Raw genomic sequence first — 22146 nt, 5'->3', positions numbered from 1 at the left:
CTAGGGGACTGATGACCATAGATGTTAAGTCCCATAGTGCTCAGAGCCATTTTGCACCATGATCAGGTCTATTGGCTTCTGTCTCGGGTTCTTTGGCCGACGTTCATCTGATGATTTTACTGATGTTTCGCCAGCACGAGTGGCTTGCATTGTCAAAGCCTCACCCTCCATTTCCGGTGGTGAACTGGAGCCGAGCTCTCGGCCGCAGACTATAAGTACCTGGCGCGCCAACGACCGAGGGCTTCTCCGCAGTCATTTCCGGTGCGCTTCTCCTCTTGCTACCTGCGACGGTCGTTCCCTGCAGTACGGGAAGCCAGGATCCGCTTACCTTAAGGCTTTCCTCTTTCTTCTTGAAGCTATTCGGGTGTTTTTGTATCTCTACAGCTTCTCTGAACAAGCTGGTGTGGTAGTGCTTCTCTACAGCCAGAACTTCAGTGTCGGCAAATTTTATTACGTGGTCGGTCTCACTTAGTGTGTGCTCTGCACAGGCACTGGACTTGGCCACTTGCAAACCTGAGATGTGGTACAGATACGTCGAAGATACTACCGTTGTGTGGAGCCATGGTGAAGAACAGCTCGGTGACTTCCTAAAACACTTGAACAGCCTACACGTCAACATAAAATTTACCATGGAAGTAGAAACGGACAAAGAACTGCCATTTCTAGATATGCTGGTTACAAGGGATGGACAAAATTTGGGACACAGCGTGTGTCGAAAACCGACACATGCGGACCGATACCTGCACAAACTATCAAACCACCACCCGAGCCAGAAAAGAGGCATGATTAATACGCTCGTAAAGCGAGCAGGACGAATATGTGAGCCGAAGCACCTCAGACGCGAAATGCAACACCTGAAAAGTTTTCTGAGGAGCAATGGGTACTCCACAAATTATGTTACAAGTGTAACAGAGCCAAACACTCGGCGAAGTAAAGAATCAGAAAAAGAAACGTCGGAAACGGCCTTTCTGCCATACATTCCCAGAGTGACGGACAGAATCGGCCGTTTATTGCGCAAATACTGCGTAAAGACGATTTTCAAACCGACAAGGAGATCAAAGAGTGTCTTAGATCGGCAAATGAGGAAAGGGGCCCACTTGCAATGTTGGGCATATACCGTATACCATGCTCATGCGGAAAACTTTATGCCGGAATGAATGGACGATCAATCTACACCAGGGTCAACGAGCATAAGCGACATTGTAGGTTGGGGCAGGTGGGGAAATCGGCCATGGCAGAGCACGCACTGAGTGAGACCGACCACGTAATAAAATTTGCCGACACTGAAGTTCTGGCTGTAGAGAAGCACTATCACACCAGCTTGTTCAGAGAAGCTGTAGAAATACAAAAACACGCGAACAGCTTCAAGAAGAAAGAGGAAAGCCTTAAGGTAAACGGATCCTGGCTTCCCGTACTGCAGCGAACGACCGTCGCAGGTAGCAAGAGGAGAAGCGCACCGGAAATGACCGCCGAGAAGCCCTCGGTCGTTGGCGCGCCAGGTACATACAGTCTGCGGCCGAGAGCTCGGCTCCAGTTCACCACCGGCAATGGAGGGTGAGGCTTTGACAATGCCAGCCACACGTGCTGGCGAAACGTCAATAAAATCATCATATGAACGTCGGCCGAAGAACCCGAGACAGAACCCAATAGGCAGTTTGTCAACAAGTGGCCACGAAAGCCTTAACAGTTTTGTATGATCAGGTCTGCTACCATCTACACATGATCTCAGCCGCCTTGTGCGTCTAGATAGACAGATGTTGTGAGCCGATGATGTCCCCTATAGTCGTGTAAATAAAATAGCATTCTTACCCTACTGCACAGCTGATGAAACGACTTCAGTTGTGATGCAGGGCTTTTTGGTCGACACTGTGGTTGGTGTAGCTATCTCAACAAATGTCTCAGTATGTAACATTTGTTTATGAAAATAACTGTTCTTCTCCTGTGCCATCCAATATACACGCACTGTGGTAATTGTTTAAACATTAAAGTTCTCATATTTACGATAATCTTCATATGTGTTTACTTAACGACCTTGTAACGTAGTTGATTGGGAAGCTGCTGTACACTGGAAAGTAACTGCATGCCCTTTTTCTTACCTACTTGTGAAACTCTTGTCACTCTGTTCATCCCCGAGCCCTACAAGGCAGCTGATGCCGGTACGTTGGCTGATATGTTCGTTGGCACACATTCTGTTAAAATAATGAGAACATACCACAACTGCCAAACCGCTATCGGACGTGAATTTCGTTAACATTGTCGTCATATACCTCTGGAAACTTATAAAGGGTTTGTGTCACTCAGAATCGATGTCCTATTTGGTGTAAACGGTATACTAATGTGCTGCTAAGTGGATCTTCATTTGTGTGATCCATACTATCCAATTAGAACTCTTCTCAGAAATGGCTACTGTTAAAATTTAATTCGCACCAAAGCCTGCATACTACAAAAAAAGTCGATGTTAGTTAAAGAATGTAGTATGAGATATCAAAAAACTATGTGGTCATTGCAGCTATTTTACGGTTACTGTATAGAAGTTTCAGCGCCTTAAAGTTTGTGACCATAGTGTGTGGAGATCTTTAGGAGAGAACTTTTCTAGGTGAACGTATGGTAGGAGCTGCAATAGATTTCATACACGGGAATGTTACAGCATCGGTTTCCAGACGACAGAGAGGCCATAAATCATCCAATTCTATAATTAGACCACGTTTAAATGTAAAACTGTGTCACCTTAGAAAAGGATCTGAAAGCTGTGTCGCCATATTGAGCACACCTGGTGGGGTTCACAGTCTGTATCAGACAAATTCTCTAGTTATGACAACCATTAGGTTTCCTCAATATTTTAAACTTAGGTAAGAGCATTTTAGAATTTCTTATCGTTTTAAACTTAGGCCATGTGAACACTATTCTTAATTTCCCCATATTTTAAACTTGCAGCTTGTAAGTTCTTTGAATATTCCACCATTTCAAACTTAGGCTTCCTGGCGTGAGGGAATTCGTTTCACATGTGACATCAGAGGGTGGTTAAACATACAGACTGCACTGTTTTCGAAATTTAGAACAAGTGATCTGACAAACGTGCAGGCTGGCTGTCATACAGCAGGGAAAATCTAACAACCATGCAGGCTGGCTCTGTATTCCGTGGTCCGCCATCTTAGATTTTAAACAGTACGACACTTGCACATCTTGCAGTTTTTGATTTATTTACCAATATACACTTAGGACAAGCATACTAGTTTCACAGTGCTGTCATAGGAGTAGGGGATAACCCTGCCTACTTCGGATTTCCCAACATTCTATACATAGGAAAACTGGGCATTGTCAGAGGGTGGAGGAGGGGGAGAAATTTGTCAACAGTGCATGATATCATCAGTGATGCCACAGGGAAAAAACTGGCAACAGTGCAGAGTGGCCTTGAACCAGCCAACGGGCAGTACTTCCCAAGACCCATATTTACTCATTTCTATGTGAAGCATTGTCAAACCATTTTGGGAGTGAATGCAGTTTTTCTGGAGAACAGTTTTTCAATGTGAATGTTTTGTTTCTTTGCTGCTAATAATATATGATAACTTATTTGTATTTATTAATTATTTATTCATAGAATATCACCTTGTTCCCTATGGTTCTTCCAGTTTTATCGTAACTATTGAGAGAACAATTACAACCACAGACGAGATGCTTTAAATTTATTCCTGTGTATGTCAATTGGAAACTCATTTGTCATAATATAAATGTGTCCAGAAATGATTGAGAAGTACTGGTTGTGATGTCAGAGCAAAATGAAGTTCTTGTGGTTCATAATTCTTGAATAGTGATATTTATGTAGTATTAATCAAGTCTGAAAGCGAAATCCCTTAGAACTCTGAGGGTCTTCACATGGCCCAGAAAATGCATATCCGAAATGCAGCATTTGCTAGATTCCACTTTTAGTATTACGGCAGTTACGTGCACGTGTCTACGACTTCATCTCACAATCAAGACAAGTGCCGCAGTGCAGTACGAAATAATTAGACTGAACGCAGAAATTTGCTAAACGATTTTCAACTTCTTCACTCTAACGTGTCTTGTCCTATGTGTGTAAACTACTGAACCAGTGGTTGTTGTCGACGGCAGCTCCTCGATATTCAGCACATACGGCAATAACCTGGGTTCCACGTTGCTGGCATCAGTACGACACCGCCTCTAATGTAGGGACATTAACAGAGATTCGCTCAACAAGCGTGACATGCCGCGTTATTCCTTTAGATATCACTACAGTGCCTATTTAAGAGGTCTGAGTATAATGCAAAAAAAGTCGGTTGTACATAGGATATGAGTTTCAAGTTGTATTTTGTTATGTGATGAATGAGCAACGAGGTTTTACACTCCTTAGACGGAACGCATTTCCTCTCGTTTCCAGTTTTTTCCTAGTTTGTCACGGTTTCTTTTAAAAATTGGTCTTTATTTTTGAGTCAAGATTATATTTGTCGAAGCAGACGTGGTTTGATGTATAGGTGTTGGGGAATGGATACAGGAAGGAGAAGTAGATTGCGTTAACGGCACTCAAGCAACAAATCAAACAGACGCAGCGAGTTAATAATTCACATCACACGGAGAGCATGCTAGCTGTGATTACATTAGCTGTGGCACGTCAGACGGCGGAGGAAGTGTTTCAACACGTACAGACCACAATACTGAACCTCTTATGACATGCCAGTGAGGATGTTTCCATGCTAAACCATTCTAGAGGTTACCGCGGGCTTTCCCGTGTGTTAGCCCCTAATGGGAATAGGACTTAAGAGCGTTTGACTTCTGGCCGCAGTCACGAATGTGACTGCATGTAAAGCCCTGAAAGCTCCAATGGTGGACATAAATAACTTTCTGATGTCGATCGTAAATCTTTACCCTCGACTCACAGTGACTTGAACCATTTACATACTTCAGTCATAAGTGTCGCGAATAATAAATGAATTGACGCCTCCCACTATGCAGTTTTTCATCCCGCCTACAAACTGATGTGTTACTACAGAGTGAATGACCTAAAACGTACACCACAAATATTGCGAAGATGGAAAGTGCTATTGATGTGCGGTTTTCACAGAATCGATTGGTAGTCGGGGGCTCGTATTGCTACCCAACAAACAGATTGTAATAATACTTAGAAAGTGTATTTTTTGTGCAAACATACAGTTTTTAAGTGGATCAGTGCCTATTGACATTAACAAACTAAAAGTAGGGTAAATTAGAATGTCAGTGGTGTTTGTTGCAGGATTCTGAAACAAGTCGTTTACGAGATATCCTATTTTGAGAAGTTGCTAAATCGACACTTGTCTAATACCTGTGGTAGCACAGACTAAAGAACAAAATAAGTGCACACAGTAGTTACGTGGATTCTGGTCAGTAACGAAGCTACTCAGCATCACAGGTTGTGTTCAAAATGACCACTGGCAGTAATACTCGCTTGCAGTCTGGTATGGAACGACTACTGCAAACATTCTAGCATATCAGCGGAGATTTTCGAGCAGGCTGCGGTATACGTCGTTGCCTGACATTAAGTGTAGTTGGTATGTCATTGTAGACAGCGTTTTCAACTTTCCCCACAGAAAAAAGTCTACAGGCATCAAATTCGGGGAAAGGGACAGCCAAGGTATAGGTCCTCTGCGTCCATTCCAATGATTTGGAAACAGTTCGTGAAGACATGGGCTGGGCAGCCATCACGTTGGTACCACAGGTTCCTCCCAGACTGCAGAGGAAGGTTTTCTAGTATCTGTGGAAGCTCTTCCGTTAGGAGGCTGCAATACTTGTGTGTGTTCAGTGTTTCATCTACGAAAATCTGGCCTATGAGCTGATGTTTCACTATCCCACATCATACGTTTACACTCCATGGACGCTGACGTCCACCTGACGAAGCCAATAGGGACTGTCAACAGATTGAGAATGCGTGTTCGGTGGTTTACCTGGCAAAGAATGGTAAATGTGACATCAGCACTAAACAAGACACACAGTACATCTGGAGTATCCTGTCTTAGTGTCCATGTACAGAAGTTAACACGATTCTTATAATCGTTTCCATGCAGGTCGTGATGGAGAGATGTATGATACGGATGGACTGCCAGTCTTACTTGCGAGATGAAGGCGAAGCTCACCATCCGTAAGATCGTTGACAGAACCGACTGTGGCCTTTGGTACAGAGCCGAGTGGAGGATCTGATACCGGAGGTTCAGAGGAATCTGCCACCATCTACGTTGCAGATCCCCAATTTGCGCGATAGGACGGTGGGTTTCCGGGTTCCACTAAATAGGTTAGGAGTCCACAACACGCTGGAAGTGGCTACATGGATAACAGGGGCTATGTGGAGGGGACTGGGCGGTTTTTTAGGATAGAGGGTCTCGGGAAAGCGCCAAAACGGGCTTCAGCTTCAAAGGCTGCAGGATTAACACAGGAAGAGGGTAGAGATAGCAACAATCAGTATTGTAGTTTTAAACTGTCGTAGCTGTGTTAGGAAAGAACCAGAGCTCCAAGCTCTAATAGAAAGCACTGAATCACAAATCATTATAGGTTCGGGATGCTGGATAAAGACGGAAATAAGTTGAGCCGAAATTTTTACAAAAGACCTAGCCGTGTTCAGAAAGGATATATTAAATTCAGTTGATGGTAGAGTGTTTATTGCTCCCAGAAGTAGTTTGCCTTAAAGCAAAATTGAAGTTGGTGCTTCCTGTGAATTAGTACGGTTAGAGGTTATATTTGACAACAGGAATAATTAATAATTTGTTCCTTTTACAGAACCCCCGACTCAGATGATGCAGTTGCTGAACTGTTCATAGAAAACTTGAGTGTCGTTTCAAATAAGTCTCCCACTCATACTATTATAGCTGGTGGTGACTTCAATGTACCCTCCATATGTTGGCGAAAATACATGTTTACGGTGGTAGGAGTAAAACGTCGTCCGAAATCATACTGAATACATACTCAGAAAATTATTTTGAACAACTAGTTCAGGAGCCCACTCGAAGAGTAAATGACTGCGAAAATATACTTGACCTCTTAGCAACAAATAATCCTGACCAAATAAGGGGCATATTGACAGATACAGGAATTAGCGACCACAAGGTTATTTTAATTAGAATGAATACCGGCATACGCAAACCCACCGAAAGTAAGCGCAAAATACGTACATTTAAAAAAGCATATGAATTTCGTTTGATGCCTTCCTAAGACACAATCTCCACTCCTTCCAATCTGCCTATGTAACCATGGACCAGAAGTGATTTGAATTCGACGAATTAGTATCGATGGCAGTTGACGGATATATACCAAATAAATTAATAAGAAATGGTACTGCTCCCGACGGTACACAAAACAGGTCAGAACACTGTCGCAGTAGCAACGAAAAAAATATGCCAAATTTAAAAGAACTCAAAATCCCCAAGATAAGCGAAGTTTTACATTAGCTCGGAATTTAGCGCCAACTACGATGTGAGACGCTTGTAATAGTTTCCACAACGAAACTCTGTCTTGAAACCTGGTAGAAAACCCAAAGACATTTTGGTCGTATATAAAGTACACCAGTGGCAAGACGTAATGAATGCTTTCACTGCGCGATAACAAAGGTGATATTATTGATGACAGTGCCACTAAAGCAGAGTTATTAAACATGGTTTTCAAAAATTCCTTCACAAAAGAAGACGAAGTAAATACTCCAGAAGTCGAATTAAGAACAACTGCCAACATAAGTAACTTGGAAGCAGATACTCTCCGTATAGCGAAACAGATTGAAACACTAAAGAAAGGCAAGGCTACCGGTCCAGACTGTAAACCAGAGATTGGGCTGATACAATAGCTCGATACTTAGCAATCACATACCACTCGCTCGTAGAAAGATCAGTATCCAAAGGCAAAAGTTGCGCAAGTCACACCAACACCCAAGAAGGGAAAATGAATATCCGCTGAATAACAGACCCACACCATTAACGTCGATTTGCAGTACGATTTTGCGGGTTGAGTGGCCGAGCGGTTCTAGGCGCTTCAGTTTGGAACCGCGCGACCGCTACGGTCGCAGGTTCGAATCCTGCCTCGGGCATTGATATGTTTGCTGTCCTTAGGTTAGTTAGGTTTAAGTAGTGCTAAGTTCTAGGGGACTGATTACCTCCGAAGTTAAGTCCCATGGTCATGGTGCTCAGAGCCATTTTGCAGTACGATTTTGAAACATGTATTGTTCAAAAACTGGCTCTAAGCACTATGGGACTTAACATCTGAAGTCATCAGTCCCCTAGACTTAGAACTACTTAAACCTAACTAACCTAAGGACATCACATACATCCATGCCCGAGGCAGGATTCGAACCTGAGACAGTAGCAGCAGGTCGGTTCCGGACTGAAGCGCCTAGAACCGCACGGCTACAGCGACCGGCTGAACATATATTGTGCTCGAACATTATGCAGCATTTTGGAGAAAACGATTTATTGGCAAATAGCCAACACGGATTCAGAAAATTTGGTTCTTGTGAAACACAACTAGCCATCTCCTTATTCTCACGAAGTAACGAGTGCTGTCGACAGGGGACGTCAAATTGATTCGATATTTTTAGATTTCCAGATGGCTTTTGACAGCGTTCCTCACAAACGATTTCTAATTAAATTGCGTGCCTATGGAGTATCGTCTCAGTTGTGTGAATGGATTTGTGATTTCCTATCCGAAAGGTTACAGTTCTTAATAACTGAAGGAAAGTAAAACATAAGTAATACCTGGCGTTGCGCAAGGAATGCTATACAGTAGACCCTCTGTTGTTTCTGGTGTTCATAAATGATTTAGGAGACAATCTGAGGAGTCCACTAAGGTTTTTTGCACCTGATATTGTCATTTACCCTCATATAAAGTCATTAGATGGTCAAAAACAATTGTAAAAGGGCTTAGACAAGATTTATGTATGGTGAAAAAAATCATGAAAAGTGTAAAATCATCTATATGAGCTCTAAAAAGAATCCGATCACACAAATCTAAGACTGTAAACTCAGACAAATACTTATGGATTACAATTACTACTTAGGGTTTACAATTACGAATAACTTAATTTGGAACGATAACATAGATAATCCTGTGGGGAAATCAAACCAAAGATTTCTATTTGTTGGCAGAACACTTAGAAAATGTAACAGCTCCACTAGAGAGACTGCTTACGCTACGCTTGTCTACTCTCTTCTGAGTAGTGGTGTGTGGTTTGGGATCCACAGCAGATCGTGTTGACGAAGGACATCGAAAACTTAAAAAAATAGCAGCTCTCTTTGTATTATAGCGAAACAGGGGAGAGAGTGCGACGGATATGATACGCTAACTGGAGTGGCAGCTATTAGAACAAAGGCGTTTTCCGTTGTGGCAGAATCTTCTCATGAAATCACCAAGCCTCACCTCATAGTATCAAAATGTTTTGTTGGCGCCCACCTACGTAGAGAGAAATGATCATTGTAATAAAATGAGATAAATCGGAGTTCGGGCACTTATGGTGTATCGCAGAATAATCATGTAGATGTATATGTAGATGTATGTCGACGGAGTATGCGTAGGAGACTTGCCCGACTCACGCCAGTTAATCATGCGATTGCGCGGAAGATAAAGTGTGCATCAACAACAACAGCTGCAAGAACATTAATTTTCCCTCCTCTGTCGTCACTTGTTACCTTCTGTTATGTTTTCTAGGTGTTACACTGCCACTTTCACGGACTGGTTGAAGAGGTTGACAAATAAGCCGAGATGGTTGACGTCTACTGTGACACTTTGTCGCATATTCTGTACAAGAACGAACTGCATTCTTCCTACACTCCTACATTGGTAAATCCCATCGTCCACTGGCCACGTTGGTATCCCTGGCAACGAAGCTGCAGATGCCGCGGCCAAGGCTGCGGTCCTCCAGCCTCGGACAGCTTCTTCTTGTGTGCCTTCATCTGATTTTAGCAGGGTCATTTGTCAGCGCATTTTATCGCTGTGGCATGCCGATTGGTCTACACTTTCTGAAAACAAGATTCAGGCCTTGAAACCTCTCCCCACGGCTTGGACGACCTCTTCACGCCCTTCTCGGCGGGAGGAGGTCGTTTTGGCCCGGTTACGGATTGGACACTGCCGGTTCAGCCACCGCCATCTGCTGACGGCTGCGCCGGCGCCGTTCTGTCCATGTGGGCAAGTGCTGACGGTACGCCACATTTTAACGTCCTGTCCGAATTTTAATACACTACGCATTGATCTTGGCTTGCCATGTACTCTGGATGAAATTTTAGCGGATGACCCAGGAGCAGCTGCTCGCGTTCTTCGTTTTATCCACTTGACAAACCTATCTAAGGACATTTGATTATGCTGTTTTCTTTTAATCCCTTGCCTGTTAATGTGCCGTTTACAGTGTTGTCCTTTTTAGTTGCTGTTTTAACCTTGTGCCTCGCAGTGCATTCATAATTTAGTCTGGGCGCTAATGACCACTGTAGTTGTGCTCCCTAAAACCACAAAAAAGCCATCGTCCACTGAAGATTTATTGCTTGGATTATTACACAATAACTGACTAGCAAGTCGCAATACACTCAAGAAACACACAAGCACACTGTATGCTAACATAACAATATCGTACCCAGCAACTACGGTGGTTGAGTGGGACAAACAAGTGCCGATGCGGAAACTTTTCAAAATACGATAGCTCGGAAAGCACTCACATTAGAATCGTGCAACAAATACCACTGACATTCTGAGGTATCCTACTTTCAGTTTGCTAATGTCAATAGGCACAGTTCCATTTAAAAACTGTATGTTTGCACAAAAAATAAACTTTCTAAGTATTATTACAATCTGCTTATTGGCTAACAATACGCACCCCTGACTACCAGTTCATTCTGTGAAAACCACTCATCAACAGCGCTTTCCATTACCGCAATATTTGCGGTGGAAGTTTTAGGTGATTCAGTCCGTTTATTTCCATGGCAGTTCTACTGATGATGAAAAGCTTTATTCCGTAAACAGCAAGCATTAGTCAGTATACTCGAGTAACCGATACTTGGTGACCTGTGTAAATTGCCCAAGAACAATCATATGGTCGCCACGACATTAGATAGTAAATCTAACATAAAAAGTAAATCCAGAAATAATACAATTTTAGTACTAGTGTGTGTAGCTGCCACCAAAATAGCACAGTGTTAGTTGTGGTAAATAATTATGCTTGCTCTCAAACACAGAATGGAATGTTCTGGCAAGTGCCTTTTTTTCAATGGCAGACTGAAAATACTATTTTTGTTCATTAACGCTTTTAATCAGTTTGCTCTCCAATAGCTGCACTTCGAGCGACACTCACTCCGAAGCGATAAGACACTAAACACAACAGTCAAAAGACATTGGAAAAGTGTACAAAAACTTGGCAAAAATCTCGACACATCCAAGTAGCATACTCTTTTTAACAACCATAAAAAATAATCGTTATCATTTGTAGTCGACAATTCAACTTACAGTGTCCAAGGTAGTTTGGCAGAATCTGAAAACAGCTCTCTTACACACACGTGCTCAAGTTGACTGAGGCCCTCCTGAAATATATCAGAATTCGGTCTCCTTCATATACAGTATCAACAGCTCAACTGTAAAGTATTACATAATAATAATAGTAAGTAAATTTCTTAAATAGACGACTCGCTCTCAAGTCTGCTATTCTGATATACGAGATATCAGTGCTATTTGTAGAGAGAATTACGGAAATGACCATAAATGGTACACAAGTTTCCAGTTCACTGGAACATCGCTAAACTTCTAAATCTAGTCCAAAAACACTCACTCACAAAATTACAAAAATCCTTACTAATCTTCTAAGAACTCTGTTAAACAACATTGAATATTTTGCAGATATTTATGAAAGTGTTTTATCAATGTGAATGTATGCTTTCTCGGCGTATACAGCTGGCGAAGAGTTCTCGGGCTTCCAGCCGGGTGGCGGTGTCTTCAAACAGCGACGTTTCGACGAGTGACATACTCATCATCTTCTGGCGAAGTCAGATGAGTGTTTTATCAATTTTATCTCATTCACAGCCCGTCTTCATATTGGTATGAATGACGCTAATTGTGGTATAATACCAGTGATATATTTTGTCCTCAAAGACGTCAAATACAGTGCTTCATGGGTATTTGTTTTTATAGTGTTTTGTGTGGTTCAAATGGTTCAAATGGCTCTGAGCACTATGGGACTTAACTTCTGAGGTCATCAGTCCCCTAGAACTTAGAACTACTTAAACCTAACTAACCTAAGGACATCACACACATCCATGTCCGAGGCAGGATTCGAACCTGCGACCGTAGTGGTCGCGTGGTTCCAGACTGAAGCGCCTAGAACCGCACGGCCACAACCGCCGGCAGTGTTTTGTGTGGTTTAAGTAACCTGTACGATCTCTTTGCTTCGTCCATTGCTAATAAACGTATAAAACAGAAATACACACGAAGTTATATCTTTAACATTTGTGAGGACGAAATATATTACTGGTATTAGACAGCATGATTAGCCTCGTTCATACTAGCACACGGGCGTGCTGTAAATCAGATAATGTTGATATAATATATTCACAAAGACCTGCAAAAAATACTATGATGTTATCCAAATAAAATGAAAGTAAGTACTACACACTCTAACGCAAAATATATAAATTTATAAACACGTTCTACTCTCACAACTTATAGTCTGTACTGTATAATGTGATGTATTATATTACATTTTACTTTCCATAGGACCACTGACAATGAGCGTGTAGCTCGCTGTTGGTCTGGAGGGGTACATATATAAAAAACAAGCACCCTTGTCTTCGTCTATGTTTACAGGTATTATCGTGAAGGCTGCAAGATATGCTGAATACAAAACATTTGTAATTCTAAATTGTGTTAAGTAAGCAGTCACATAATAATTAATTATACAAAAACTGTCATATGAATTATTGTTTCAATAAATATTTTACAATACAATTCAATTATTATTGTTAATGAGAGACAAAGATATTTGTATTGCGTCCATCGGAAATACAAAAGAAAAAAGAGGGAAAAGAGAGACAGAATGATTGTATATGGCTCTGTTTTCCTCTCATGCTTCGTATTCCATAGATAAAGTTATGTGATGTAAAAAAAGAATATAGATACAACTCAGACCAAATTAACAGAGACACATGACATTTACTGCGTGTCACCTGGGTCTCACATTCACAAAGATACTGCGCGGGCTTTAGTTAGCGGCGGAGAAACACTGTTAGTACTGCGTCTCCGTATTTGAGAAATACAAAAATACAAGCCGCCTTAGTACTGCGCTCTCAACATTCAACTGAAAGTTATACATACAAATTTTATAAAATGAGCGGTTATTCTTCATGTATGCTCAAAATGTTTGCATCAAAACCCGTCAAATAAAGGTGCAAAAACACCATATGCGAAGAGAAGAAATGCTATACCACAATATTTCGGGTATAATGTCCGCTGAAATTTCGTCTCTCAACTGTACGAAAGCTCTAAATTTTGAACGACTGAAATGTTATACATTGTCCAGTCACAGTGTGTAACCAGCGGTCAAAACCCTGAACAACCGAATATTGCAGCACAGACCGCTGCGAGACACGCAAGAAGAGAGTCAGTGAAGCTCTGAAAAGTACTGACAGGGATATGGATTCATTCCAAATCCAGTGTCGTGGCCAGCTGCACTAAGTTTCTCGGTTGAGGATCAATGGCGTGAGTAGCCAGATCGAGACTACATATTCTAGATAGGGTTTAAATCCAGAGACTGTGGCGAGGGGAGGACAATAAACTAATCCTGTAGCTCTTCGAACCACTCACGTACACTGTGAGCTGTGTGACACGAGGCATTGCCTTAGTGGTTGATGCCATCAGGACGAGGAAAAACAAACTGGATTTAGTGGTGGACAGGGTCTTCAATGATAGATGCATCCAGTGTGCCTTCCCGAATAGCGAGATCATCCAGGCAATGCCACGAAAACATTGCCTACACCACGGGTTCCGAACAACATTTTCTCGAGGACCCCCTCATCGAGCATGATTGGTACCTTGTCATATCACAGTATCAAGTACCTAAAAAAGCCAAATTAAGAGTCTTTTTATACTTTTCTATTTTTGGTACTTAGAAAAACATTGACATATTCATTATTGAAAAAATATTGAGCTTAAAACTTTTTCAATTTATCCATAATTGTTATTGTTAAATTTTTGATTATTGCTCAAAATCTTTTGTCTTTGAAATATATTTAATTTTTTTTTTATTGTAATAGCATCTTGCGGACCCCCCTGGCATAGCTCGCAGACCCCTGGGGGTTCACGGACCACCTGTTGGGAACCACGGGCCTAGGCCATAATGCGCCCTCCTCTAGCCTGGATCCTTCCGAAAACGCAGCGGCCATCTGTCCGATGGAGCACAAAACGTGATTTACCTGAAAAGGACGTCCGTCGCCACTCGGTGGACGTGCAGTTGCGGTACTGCCATGCAAATTCTAGTCTTCATCGCCGATGAACTGCAGTCTCAGCACGCGTGCATTAATCAGGCGCCTGCTGCGGAGGCTCATAAACAGCAACGTTCGCCGAACAGTCGTTGAGCAGACACTTTTCGTAGCCGCTTGATTCATCTGGGGTGTCAGTTACTCAACAGTGGCCCGACACGTCTCTGCAGCCGTTTACCCTTGTCACTTTCGGCCTGTGGTGCACAACAGCTGCCTTGGCACCGATTTTGGATAGCGCCATTTTCTTCTTCTTCTTCTTCTTCTTGCGTTACGGCCTCTGTAGGACCACGGGTAGCCCCTTCGTGGACTGTATTTTCCTCTTCTTCTCCCAGAACCTCTTCATTCTTTCTCTTCTTCTCTCCCGCTCTTCTTCCGAGATCTTCAGTTTCCGTTTCTCCTGTCGGCTCCACTGGTGACACTCTAATCTTTTCCTGTATTCTTCTCTGTCGTTGATCTCCGGCTTATTGGTCGGTGTATATTTGTTCCTCCAATTTTCCTTTCCTTCGACCTTGATCCCCAATTCCAACCAGTCCTTCCGAAGTTCAACAACCCACTTGGTTCCTGTCTTTCCCCTTGTCCTCCCTGTTGTTTCCCACACTCTCTTCGTCATTCTGTCCATACTCATCCTAACTACATGTCCAGCAAACCATTTTGCCGTGCACAGTATACTTTAACCAAGGCGGCACGCGAACAATTTACAAACTTAGTAATTTCAGAAACGCTTCCACCCTTGGCTCGAAAGCCAACGGTCGTGCGCTTTTGGTCGATGGACAAATCGCGCCATTTGTGCATTACGACAACGACTTAACTTTTTCCCACGTGCCCCTGACACGCTTTCCATTCCCTCCTTTACTAATGCTGCCACCTGCCGTCTGTGAGTAGTTACTACACGTTGAAGTCGAACATACGCGGTGGTCACTTTAATGTAAATGGACCGCGTACCATTCGGGAACGCTCTGAGTGCTGTTTTCCCTGTAGACTTACACTTTTTCCACTAGTCTAGATGTCGGGGCCGTCATCGCTGTGTGACCCCGCGCTGGACTGCCAACAGGGAGCCCTCGGCGACTGTGGGCGTGGCGTGGCCGCCGCACACGGACGACGACCCGGCCTACCTGGAGGTGGGCCGCGAGTTGCAGGCCCGCAGGGACCTGCTGCCCGCCAGGATGGACTTCTGGAGGAGCGTCCTGCCCAGGCCGGCGCCACCTCAGCTCTGAACCTGAAGCAGTCCTGCGACAAGCGTTCTCTGCACTATTTATTTATTAATTTATATGTTGTACAGTGCTTTGTAAATAAACCCGTCACTCTTATCGGTTTAATAAATTGGTTCCATACTGCCAAGACTCAACAATCTCACTCAGAAAGCTGCACGGTGTTTCTATCCGATTTTAAAAAACTGTAATTTTGGTAGCCTTTGAATAAAGACCTGTAATATAGCGTACAAATAGGCAAAGCAACTGAAAGTAAAGCTTCGGTTCACTAAGAGAAAAATGAAAGCGGATGCGGAATTTGCTATGATTTTATTGAAAGACATGAAGATTTACAGCTGAGGACAGCTGACTCCACGACTCTTCAGCGAGCAGTAGGTTTGAGCAAGGAAAAAGTTGACAAATACTTTGATGAACTTCGTGAATAGATGAACAGGTTCAAATTTATAACCATTTACGATCCAATTAAAACTTTCCTGCAACATAATGACTTTTTTACATACTACAGACTCAGGTCCGATACAACACTTCAAAACTTCAATAACCAAAATGCAAAGGATGATAAAATATTAAAAAAATAACGAATATATATTGTTACGACACCGAGTTGTATAAGTCTACTAAGTAATGCATCAGAGTATCGTTTACCGTGAAGAATGTCCCAACACAACCTGCAAAAAATATTATAGTTTCGAAAAAGCTTACGTTGCTGATCTATCCGACATTCCCTTACACGTTTTACATGCGGGTGCATACAACTTGTGGTACTTCCTAAATTATGTTTAGCGTCAAACGTTTCACTTACCTTTAACAGATCATCAACTAGCCCTCCACCGCACTCATACAAACGTTCAGACATGGTCAAACGTGCCCCATACCTTACATAGCGTGTCTAGAAGTACTGGGTTGAATCGAGTTGCAATGAGGTGTCACAGATCACTCAACGTTGATGGAAGGGGCGACGCTGACAAACCCTTACAAAAAAGGTCACTTACTGTAAGATCAGGTAACTTTGGAGGCTAATGGTGCAATATAACATCAGTATGCCACCTACGTCAGAACTGTTGCTGGAGCATCCCATTATTAAGAAATCAAACATGCAGCTTCACTAGTTAGCGAATGTATCGTTAGACACCACCACATGACAGACAGAGAGTTGTTGTAGTGTAGACAAGCAGTACTACGTTGACTTAAGCAATAAATTAATCTGCAGAGATTATAGAATGTTCCGAGAATTCTGACAGATCTCCAGCATATCCAGATACGTGTTTCTGTAGCACTCTTTAAAAAAAAATTAAAAAAAAGGGGGGGGGGCGTTAATGTCAGCTCTGGAAACAATGCAAAACTCACGAAGCTACGCTCTCGTGCCCGACTGTGGTATGTGGCTGCTGTGTTTCCAATATACTTACATTCTGGCTGCTTAATTTTGCACTTGAATGAAACGTAGCCTCATCACTTAATACAAAACGCGAAACAAAGTTCCCACCTGCCGTCCCCAGTCCCAGAATGAATGCAGTAAACCCTACACGTTATTATTATCATCATGAATGATTGTAACACTTGAATCCCGTATGTCTTGAAAACCAAACGTCGCCACAGAACTCACAGACAGACACATGAGGAATGGCTGACTCTCGGATGGCACTACGAGTAGACTTCTGTGAACTACATGCAAAACTCTGTTGAATGCACTATACGGGTCGAAAGAGCAAACGTGGGCTACCTCTGTTTCCCCTTACACAAACAACCAATGTCTTGAAACGACTGCTGCAATCATCAAACGGGCTGGGCTATAGGATCTGCAGTGCCGTACTCTTGACGAAAATCACACCGCACAGTTGTGAGTGAACTGCAGTTGTTAAAACGGAGCACGCATAACGGCTTTTGCTGCTATGCTATCACCATCCTCATTCGACACACATTGGGTAAATAACGAGCGAGCGAGTTGGCTGCATCAATGAGGCTCCTACTTTTAGTTTCGATACGTAAGTCGTAACTGAGCCCAAATTTTTATCTTCAATCGTGCAGGAGATATAGTCTTGAGAAAACTAATGATTCTTTTCGAAACACCCCGTAATGCGTCTCGGTGATTTGATGAACTGACAATAATGCGCAAACACTTACAAACGTGTTGTTACTGAGACCTGCTGTCAGATTAGCGACTGAGCGCTGTAGCCACGGCTCACTGCTACACTTCTGCCACTGCCTCTTGTTCTACCTTCCAAACTTCTCAGAAGCTCTCCCTTGTACCTTCCTGGACTACCATTCCTGCAAGAACGGCCATCACGCTGAAGTGGCGTAGACACAGCCTATCATTAATGTTATGCGAACGAGTCGTCAGTCGTGTCCGGATAAATCGAACAGTATGAGATACACCTGTAAAGAGCAACATGCAGAGTACAATTTCCGGTCGGCCATGCAGTTTTAATTTACCAGGAAGTTTCAAGACAGCACACTCTCCGCTGCAGTTTGAAAGATGCATTCTGAATACACCGTTATTCATTAGATCAATCTTAATTACTCTTTGTTCAAATTTACCCACCTTCTATAGGAAAGGTTTGAGATCCGCGACTGCATTAAAGAATTATGAAATAATTTTTACTGCTTCAGTCACGTTTTACTAATATTTATTATCAGAGGGCGTTTCGGCAGCGTTCTGGTATCATCAGGCGCATTACAGTTACATGTACATTAACCCTTTGTTGCCTGACGGTACTTAAATGTACCAGTAAGTTTTGACTCTAATTATTTTCTCGTGGTGCAGTTTCGTGATCTGAGAGCCCGTCGGTACGTAACAGTAACTCTGCTCTACTGTTTCATAGATGTTATTGTGCAACACATAGACCTCTCTGGCGGTCAGAGCTTGAAATTGTTTTTCGCGCGCTGCTGTGAAAACAGGAGATCGTATGTGCTTGTTTCCATGGTGTTGCCTGAATTTGTGCGCAATTTATTGAAACTTCCGTTGAGTTTTCCATTGTACGTACTTACCTTCTTTGTTTTTTTATAATAGTTTGAAGCATTACGTTACAAGTGAATGAGATAAAGTGGAAAATATAAAGCGGACTTATAAGTACCGTCAGGCTGTGCGAACACTTTATTGTAGCAACAGTGCGTTACCTCTCACTAGTTGCTCTGTCCACTTTTTCTCACACAGAAATCGGTAAATACATTTGCCTGTGGAACAATTAGAACAAACAGGAAAGGTTTGCCAGGGAATTTACCTAAAGAAAAATGTCTAAATCAAATCACAGAGAGTCATCTTTAGACTTAACAGTATTTCAATGGAAGGAAAATAAAGTAGTATATTTTGCGTCAAACTTCCATGGCACTGAACAGAGCGTAGTGACAAGAAAACAGAAAGATGGAACTAGTATGACTATACCATGTCCAGTTATTGTATGTGATTACAATAAAAACATGGGTGGTGTAGATCATGGAGACAGATTACATTCAACTTATGGTCTTGACAAGCGATCAAAGAAATGGTGGTACCGTCTCTTCTGGGGAGCAATAGAAATTGCTTCTGTCAATGCTTACGTCATTTTCAGTTATCTACATGGGGCACTGCCACTGCTGGAATTCAGGTGTGCTGTGGCACCAGGGCTAATGAATGAACAGCAAGTGCCAAATCTCAAAAAGAGAAACTCTGGTAAAGATGAAATAACTCTCCCAAAGAGAAGGAAGGATAACTTTTCTGTTCCGAAGGATGTACGTCTTGGCAACCGAGGAAACCATTTTGTAGTGTTCAGTTGTAAAAGAGGACGATGCGAAATGTGTGCGAAAAATAAAATTCAGTCGAGACCACATTCACAATGTAGTACATGTAAAGTGTATTTGTGCTGCAATGAGAAAAAGAACTGTTTCCTACAATTTCATGAGGTATCAGTAAATATGTGATATGTATATACTGTCAAAAATGTATAGCTAAGTTACTATGTATTGTGAAGTTGCTCTAGAATAAATTTATGCGAAATTTATAAAAAAAAATTCAGAAATATCATATTTCGGTTAATTAATTTTCTAATGTAAAAATATTTAATATTTATGTGGAACAAGGTACAAGTTGTAAAAAGTGGAGCATTTTTCTGCGCATGTTGTGATTCTGTACATGGAGTCTGACGGTACTTCTAAGTACCAGGAGAGAAAAAAGTTGTGAAAAATAAAATAAAATTTTACAAAAAATCCTACCGTCCTTTGAGGCCACAATAGCATAAATTCTGCAAAGAAAATGTTAAAAAGTAAATGTTTTCTTATGTCAGGAAACAAAGGGTTAATCTACAGCTTTATGAAGTTTATTTGCTGGGTATGCCAGTGAGGTTATGTACTGAAATTTAATGCTGTACATAAAGATTCATTTTGGTTTTTTTTTTTCAGTGTATACCTTCAGAAAAATTGTATGTTTAAATATTCTTATTGATGTCTTTATATGTACATTTCTTCTGGCGCACAGAGCACAGTAATAAACACAACTACATCAGTTTACACTTTCATGTTCACCTTTTTATACCCAGGGACTCTTACTGATAACATAACTTATTTCACTTGTTAAGATAGTACAAATAATGAAAATACAATATTTTTATCTAAGCATTTTTATGTAGTGTTACATATTAAATAGTAGATAATTTCGTATTTCCTAAAATAAATTAATCTTCCTGTGCAAGGTTAAATTTCAGGACAATCTCACTGGCATACCCAGCAAATAACCTTCATCCCACTTGAGTTTAATGTACATGTGACTGGAGTGCAACTGATGATGGCACCATGCTACCGAAATGCGTCGTGCTGACAAACATTAGCAAAAATTGACCGAAGCTGCAGAAATTATTTCATGTATTTAGTTAATTTATTCATCGTATCCTGTGCTTTAATCCACCAACAGAAATCAGTATGAAACAAAATTACCTCTAGTAATATGATACAAAATGTATCCAGGGAAAGGGAAAAAGGTGCTCTTGGATGTAGAAAAGGAGGATAAAAACAAAAATAATGAACTGAAAAGAGAAAAAAATCAGTGGGGAAGAAACGAAATGAATTCATGCGATTGACAGTTGATAGAGAAAGAGCGTTGGGCCGCTAACGATGTTTGTCAACGTTGCCTCCACAAGCCAGTGAGGCATTGTTACACATCTTGTAAATCCATATTGCGAACCTTCTCGAAAGAAATGCGGTAGGTCAGGAGTGCCATCATAACTACGTATCGTTTTCATACGGCATATCTTTCATCACGCAGTGCGTCGAATTCTAGTTGATGAAGATTTAACTGTAAAACTTTATGAGTGGGAGAGAGAGAGGGAGAGAGAGAGAGAGAGAGAGAGAGAGAGAGAGAGAGAGAGAGAGAGATAGAAACTAACACCGCTGTTTCTAAGATCTGACAGCGCACAGTGACATTCTCCATTATGAATGCATTGTGCAGGAAGTTTGGGACTGGTCATTGCAAGAAGGGAAAAAAATCATGTTCGGTATTACTGTTCCTACATGTTATACATAAATAACCCTTTGTAGCTGGCATGCTAGTTTTCAAGAAAGATGGAGTAATAGCAATACGACAGACACAAAGCGGACAAGTAAGCCTGTTCTTGTCGAGTCTCACCGAGCGAGGCGGCGTGTAGTGGACTCGCATAGGAAGGACGGTCATCCAGAACCACGACCGGCCATCCTGATCAATGCTTTCAGTGATTTCCCCAAAATCGCTTGACACGAATTCCAAGATGGTTGCGTTGAAAGGGCACGGCCGATTTTCTTTCCTAATCAGAGCTTGTGCTCTGCCTCTATAAACAATGCCGTCGACCGGACGTTAACCCTAATCGTCTTTGTCGAATAGGTGTGCAAAAAATTGAGTGTTATCCGGCGCAATTGCTACTTAAGCTGAAGTCATCCTCATTTCGTCGGATGGCCTTATTAGATGCGTGACTGAACCTACTCTCTCAAACAGTTTTTGCTTGAGCTTCTGTTTAACACGGACCCCTAACAACAGGGTAATTTTGCAGTTCTTTGCACAATGGAGGTTTGATCAAAAGCAAGAATCGTGTACAAGTAGGAACTTTTGCTGTGTCGGCTGCACTTGGAGAGATACTGAAATTATCGCACTGGATAATGACATTAAGACCAGAAGTTTCATGTTGGTCTTCTGTTCTTTTTTGATTTTCAGGTATAAAAGCAGTTATGTTAGAATCGAAAACAACATACGCACGTCATAATTTAAGCGGTTTTACGTAGACAATAACTGCAGTTTAATTTACTGCATTAGATGATAAAATTTACATGGCATTACTTGCACTTGCCCACGCGGTAGCAACAGTCTGTCATGTGGTGGCTTCTAACGATGCATTTGTTATCTAGTGGCTTCGCTCAACAGTGCTCACCTCCCTGGTGATTTATTTAGAAATTCTCTCTGTCGGACGTCATTTGAAGTGACTGGAATCACTCACAACCACAACGTATACTCGCTGGAGAATTTTGCCCCCTCT

The 22146-nt window shown here is 41.9% G+C and overlaps 1 protein-coding gene across 1 annotated transcript in view; it reads left to right on the top strand.

Moving 5' to 3' along the window:
• LOC126456369 (esterase E4-like) overlaps positions 1-15796 on the top strand; it is a 210112-nt gene extending 194316 nt beyond the window's left edge. Inside the window, exon 13 of the mRNA XM_050092123.1 lies at positions 15523-15796. Within this exon, the coding sequence (XP_049948080.1) occupies positions 15523-15685 (163 nt within the window). The 3' untranslated portion in view covers positions 15686-15796. The remainder of the gene's footprint in view (positions 1-15522) is intronic.
• The last annotated feature ends 6350 nt before the right edge of the window (positions 15797-22146 follow it).

The sequence above is a fragment of the Schistocerca serialis genome, chromosome 2 (genome assembly GCF_023864345.2).
Source record: "Schistocerca serialis cubense isolate TAMUIC-IGC-003099 chromosome 2, iqSchSeri2.2, whole genome shotgun sequence".
NCBI lineage: Eukaryota > Metazoa > Arthropoda > Insecta > Orthoptera > Acrididae > Schistocerca > Schistocerca serialis.
Note: the sequence above shows the minus strand (reverse complement) of the source record. Positions and strands in the feature narration are given on the sequence as shown.